General features: G+C 39.9%; 1 protein-coding gene across 8 annotated transcripts in view; it reads right to left on the bottom strand.

Annotated features, from left to right (window-relative positions):
- Window positions 1–226: 226 nt before the first annotated feature.
- LOC102374600 (golgin subfamily B member 1-like) overlaps window positions 227–6,575 on the bottom strand; it is a 59,420-nt gene continuing 53,071 nt past the window's right edge. For all 8 annotated transcript variants that reach the window (XM_025196510.1, XM_025196556.1, XM_025196591.1 and 5 more), the window contains 4 exons: window positions 3,945–4,042; window positions 3,450–3,572; window positions 1,792–1,903; window positions 227–907 (listed from right to left, as the gene is read on the bottom strand). In XM_025196510.1, coding sequence (XP_025052295.1) covers window positions 749–907; window positions 1,792–1,903; window positions 3,450–3,572; window positions 3,945–4,042 — 492 coding nt within the window. In that variant the 3' untranslated portion in view covers window positions 227–748. The remainder of the gene's footprint in view (window positions 908–1,791; window positions 1,904–3,449; window positions 3,573–3,944; window positions 4,043–6,575) is intronic.

The raw sequence follows: 6,575 nt of genomic DNA, 5'->3' as shown, positions 1-6,575 counted from the left end.
CTAAAGCAAATAATAACAACAATCAGGAATTAATTTAATTGAGACAGCTATGGTAAAAGTTGTGTGCAATGATGTGGTCCAAGACTAAATGACCCAAGTTCTGGTAAAAAGTAATTTCTTAACTGTTGATTCTGTATCAGCTTTTTCATTAAAGGTAACAGCAGTGTATCCTGCTGGTCAACACGCAATCATAAGTATTTACATTTCATACACTCATGCAACTGTGTTCAGATTTTAAAACTTTATTTCCAGTCAAGATGATCAAGAGTGGATCCGGCTCTTTTTTCCTTTATTGCACTCTTATAAAACTTCTTGCTATAATCAAGAAGCCAATAAACAGAAGTAGTTGCATATTCCTTTAAAACGTATAGTTTAACTCTCTTAAAATAACATTTATATAGAAAAGATACCATTTACAGCCCATTTCAGTAGTACTGAATCATTATACACTCCCAAACAATATTAAATATCCCTAGTGCAGCAGATTCTTTATAGGGCAGAGTGAGGGGGTATTTATTTTCTCTTTAGCAAATATAATATTCCAGTGTTAAACAGCATTTCAAGTCACCTTTGGAGCAACCGTGATATACAGAAACTTCTTTCAAGAAGCTTAACACCCAAGTAGTGTAACAAAGATATATTCAATTGTGTCCAGTGCATAGCTTAACAGCAGCATGTGAAGAGTCCATTACCTTATTGGCACACCATTATCTAAAAGGAAATAATTTACCCAGCAAATACAATGCATTTATAGAACGCCAGTGAGACACAGAAAAACAACGAGGTGTAGTGTCACAAAGTACGTGAGGAAAAAATATCGGGATTTTGCTCGGGATGTCAGCAACTTGGAACAGTAAAGGCTGCGTCTTCGAAGCCATCTTCTGAAAGAAAGGGCTCTTCCTTTTATCTAGTTAAGAAAGAAACAATATCAAATAAGTACATATCAAAAAAGATGTATTAGTAGCTTTCAAAGTAATCTAATTTTCTGAAGTATTGTAATGCCTGCAACTGGGTCATAAGTAATGAATGCTTAAGCATACATATAATTAAAATAATACGCACAAAAAAGCCACATATATCTACTGTTTGCATTTAGTGTAGATTATTATGATTATAGAGTATATAAAAGGTTAAATGAAATATAGAGATTTATTTTTATTATTTACATACAACTGTTCTGTGTTGTATCCATCACTAGCACATTAGGTAGTAAAAATATTCCCTTTTTCTGGTTTTTAGTACAAGGAAAAGATAAAGCTAATTTGTGTGTTTGATTCTTAAAAACAAAAGAAACAAAAACAATAAAGGTACTAGGATACTCCAACATATTTGTAAATATTTTGCTTTTGTAAATATTTAATCCTTATGATAGCTTCCCCCCTTAAAGTCTCTCCCCATACACACATGCAAACAGGAAACTTGCAACTGGCAGTATTTACATATAGAACAGACAAAAGCTTCCACCAATATAATGAAGCAAAAGGAAAAATGGTGATTTATACCAGCTGTAGATCTAGCCCTACATGTTGTACACAGCTTATTCATATTGTTGCTGTTGTTCAGTTTAGTAAATGCCATAATAACATATCATTCAGTTCTTTTGGGGTTCTTTACAAAAATGAGCTATTCAAATGATGAGCACTTATGGGGCAACCCCCTCCCCCCCAATGACAAAGAACTGTGCCATCTTTTGAGCTATGAGCTGTTTGCTGATGGTAATGTACAATATGCACAACCAGTTTAAGGTAATGTGTCACTCAAACCTTTATTTAAAGTTATAAATTTACTTACCTTACGTACAACTTGTTTGTCAGGATCAATGATCAAAGCCTCTCTTTCCTCATCAGACTCTATTTGGATAGGGTAATCTCTAGGAACAGATCTGTAACTACTCATTTCAACACTAAAAAAAAAGAAAAAGGAGAAGGGGAAACAATACTGAATTATATACTTTTGGATGGACCATCATCACCTACCTACAGGAACAGCTTTTGTACAGCTCACTGCTGTGGAGAGGAAGAAGGATGAATGTGCAATTACCTCTGTTATTATCAGGTTAGGTTTGGTCGCTATTTGTGAGTATGCAGCAATTCTTGAATTGGTAGAGAGATTTTACTTATTTCAATTTATTTAACATAATTATGCATCACTCCAAACATACATATAACAGACTTTTGTACATATTATTCTCTGGTAACTTGTGGAGGGAAAAAATTGACCAGTGAGTCCAGTTAAGAGACTGGTAGGTATTTCTTAATTTATCTCAGAACCACGACCAAACGTCTTTCACCCTCATATCTAGACTCAGCAATTCAGCAATGAAACACACTGGCTAGGTACAGGGAAGCTTTCAAAACTCCTTATACTGTAGACTGTCCCTGAAAAAACTTCACACCCCTGAAAAAATTGTTAATGCATCTATTTTTGTAATGAGCCTTCATTTTAGCTTTACAACTAAAAATCAATGAAGAAGAGGATTTACCTAAATTTTGCATTTTGGGCTTTTAGGGGAACTGAACAGGATGGAACAGAATTACACCTGGACGAGTAAATGCCACTTAGGCACGGATTAAGTGGAACAGGACTGGTCTTAGAAGGCCCCACGTACATATCAATTTGAGTTTTAATTCTCTCACCTTTTACTACATCTATTGGGGTTACAAGTGCTGCACAGTATTGGATTTTCAGAGGCAGGCATGAAACCCATTATGACTGTACTAGCAAATTGCCTGTCCTGAATGACGGGGATGGGGAGGGCAGGCAGGGATGGGCCACTGCCACCCAGCACCCTGAGGTGCCACCACGCTGCCTTCACTCTCATGTGCCCCCCACCTTGCATCCAGCCCTGTGTGCCTCCCCCCCTCCCCCTCCATCCCTATGTCAGGGCTGGGCAGCAGTGGTAGCAGGGGGGGCACTGCCACTGGAAACCTCCCCTTCCCCTCCCTCCCTCCCTCCCCTATTCCCCACTGCCTCCCCCTCCCTGCCAGCTGTTTTTGTGGGAGGGAAGAGTGGCACAGCATCTCCCTCACTCCCTCTGTCAGTAACGCTCCGGGCCCTTGCAGCCAGGTGGCGCGCACCTTCTCAAAGGCACAAACGCAGTTGGTCCGGAGCATTACAGACAGACAAACTAAGGCTTTTATTATATTAGAATATTACGGGCAGTTCAGAAAGTTTCCTCATATTGCATTTATGACATCTTAAACGCCCCTTGCTGCTTACTAGCTGGAACAGGATATGACACTTGATTTTACCATAAGTCACAATAATTCATCAGGCAAATCCTAAGATATTTTTTAGGGGGAAACGATGCTGTCACCAGAATGATGCAATTGCACCTCCATGCCCATGTGTAGCTCCAGTGATTTCACAGGGACTCCCTGAGTATAAGGGTTTGCTATATGAATTCAACTTCAGTAGAAAATGTTTCCTTTTCAAGCAAGTATCTCCACCTTTTACTTTGTCCTAAGGCCTCCTCTGCAGCTTCTCTCATCCTCCTTTCTTCTGACAGTGTTTCTGTTAGCTGAGACAGGGTCTGCTGTACTGAATCATACTGCTGTTCAGTCTCTGCAAGCCTATTGACAAAAGCAAACACCAAATCAATTATTTAAATACAGAACATCTTGTTAAGGAATTCACTTCTATTTGTTATAGTCTTAGGCAAGCTGATATGCTCTGAATCATGTACTAAAAACAAGTTACTCATAACTTGAAAATTATACATCTAGCTTTAAAATAACATTATCAACCGATATACATTCAAAGCTTCTTCATAAATGAGACAGTTAATTCAGCAATGTTTTCAGATCCACCCAACTGACTATAAAATTTCCCTGTTCTTAAACAGCAAAAACTGCCTTCCAAAGAGACAAGTGAATTACTTCTGCTCTACTGATAAAATGGCACACAAGAAAACAACAATGTTAATATACATAATCAACCCTGACCTTGTCCTGAGTTCAATTAATTCCGCATTGTCTAGTTCAACAATAACTGCAGCTCTCTCCTGTGGTGCTCCTGGGGGAACTTCTGCTCTGGTTTTGTCCTAGAAAATATTAAAATAGTTTAAAAAAAAAAAGAAAAAAAAACGAACAAACGTGACCATAATGTTTCCAGTTAAAAGTTCTAATTTTCTGGTTAAAGATATTAATCCCAGTTCAAGAAATCAGCAGGTGATTGTACAGATATCCTACCACTTAATCATTTAGTTGGGGCTGCAACTTCCAAATGTACATTCAAATGGATTCTACGCAAGGACATTCCCTACGGAAGCTACAAGCCTCCACACACATGTAATTTCCACTTCCCCATCTATGACTTGACTTGGAGGATTTTGAGGTGTGAATGACTTAACAAGGTGAGCAGGTTAAGCAATTGTATAGAAGAGACATAAAACCACCCCTTTAGTTAGTAAGCAAGGTTTACAACTAAGGGATCTTTACTATTAAATCAAGACAGCACAAGATGGTTATTTAAAAATAAAGAGCTCCTCCTGGTCCAGTGCCTTTTTAACTTTAAGGCAATGTTTGTTATTATGAAAACAAGAGAAATATGAAACATCACAAGTATGTATGCAAGAGATCACAAAGGAAATTAGAATGTGTTTAGAAGGCCAGTTCTGCACACAAGCTCTTTCCCATACCTTTCACAAGGATCTCGCCTAACATCTTACAATAGTGGTAACAATCCAAATATCTACTGTTAGTCTCAGGTCAATTCAAAATAAAGGCCTGTTCAGAAGAATTTGAGAGAATTGGCATGACAGTGGGTCATGGATCAGCACTTTTCAGGAGAAGCTCTGCCTTGGGATTCCCCAAGAAGCCTTGTCCAGTCTTCCTCTTGAAGGACCCATTGAAACCACGCCTGGCTTTCCAAGCTTCTGACTTTGAGACCTTGCCTCTTTTTTGTCCCTTGCTCCCTTGGCTACCTGTAGCACCCCCACCTCAAGGAGGTCCTCGTTGTTTGCTCAGCACCTGGGAAAGGGGGCGGCCCCTACAAGATGGGGGCGAGGGGAGACCGGGATCAGAGTACCAACATCCCAAACAGTGCAGAAAACAGCCCCACTTAAAATCAAGAGTTTTTATTTTTCCACTGCAATTGCCTCAGACTCCTGCTTACTCACTTCCTAGATCCTTCAGAGCCTCTCCTTCTCCTCGGGCACACATAAGCCACATTAGCAATAAAATGGTTATAAAACTACAGGAGACTAACAGTTGCCCAATAAAATGAAACTATGTTACTGAGAACCAATCGGAGAACAATCTCTGGAGCCAATAAGACCCAAATTTATCTTCCCTTGGTGTAAAAAGGACCTCTAGATGTTCCACTTGTGAAATCATCTACAGCAAAGTATGCTCACACTGAGCCCTCTACAAGAACTCCAGACTAGAACTTAACCTAATCAGCTGTTTTAGTTGCATCTCTTCCTGCTTTGAAAAATGAACTGAGCTGGATCACTGTCACCAGTGATCTAGGGAAGTTCTAGCCACCCCTTTCAAAGCAGTGGCATTTACATTTTTATTGCTCTTAACGTGAATTATTTGCATGTTGTAATTTTGTCAGGCCAGGCTCCATTTCAGCAGTGTAGTATCGGTACCCTCCAGGACAACCTCTCCCCCCCCCGCCCCCAGGGGCTCCTTTTGCACCTGCTAAATGCAGAGCTCCAGCCTTTCTAAGTAGATTATCTACTACCATCAGGTCCTGTAAGAACCATAGGCTCCTGATTTCCTCAAGTCCCAGAAATGTCTGGTATGCCTAGAGAAGCTGGCTGTCCTTTTGACCCATTATCCTAGGGCGGCCTAGAACACAGGGAAAGCCTTTGCTGCCTTCGGTACCTTGTAATCCTAGGATGTTTGAAGGCCCAGGGCTACCAAACGCTACAGAAAATACACAAGGTAAGATAGCACACTGTGTCTTAAAAGCTCTTTGACAACCTCCGCACTGCAGCAGCAGTCACCTGGAAGAGATAGACCTGGTCAATTTAAGGACTGTCCCTGACCACCCTCAAATCACCCTGAGATATCTAGCAAAAGGCAAGAATTCTTGCGAGTGATATCTTTTATTGAACCAAATGCAAGGTTGGGATAGACACAGGCAAGCTTTCAGATGTGACAATACCCATCCTCAGGCCCTTGGAAGAAAAGCAGACACAGCATAGCTAAGCAGCAGATAAAGCAAAAGGTTGCATAAAAGATTATTCAGGAGACCTGTTATCACCTGAAGTGCAGAGGTTAACTAGTATCAGATAGATTATAATGGACCATGAAGTCATTGTCTATATTAAGTCCCTGGTACTTAGGCTAGGTAGAGACATTAAAAAATCCTGAGACGGAGTAGTTATCAGGTTTTCTGTAAGTGCCGTAGTTTAGATCAGTAGCAAACAATCTTAGACTAAGTTCCACCATTTTTAAACCAGTCTACATGTGCCAAACTTCAGTTCTGCTACAGATATAGACCAGTTTTGTGTGCCAAATTTCTGTTCTGTTTAGGGATGTGAAAGGTTAAATGATTACTTGTTTAACCAGGAAGTGCAGTGATAACCAGTTAGTTTACCGGTTATCCTTTAACTAGAGGCAGGC

The sequence above is a fragment of the Alligator sinensis genome, unplaced genomic scaffold (assembly GCF_000455745.1).
Source record: "Alligator sinensis unplaced genomic scaffold, ASM45574v1 scaffold442_1, whole genome shotgun sequence".
Lineage (NCBI taxonomy): Eukaryota > Metazoa > Chordata > Crocodylia > Alligatoridae > Alligator > Alligator sinensis.
Note: the sequence above shows the minus strand (reverse complement) of the source record. Positions and strands in the feature narration are given on the sequence as shown.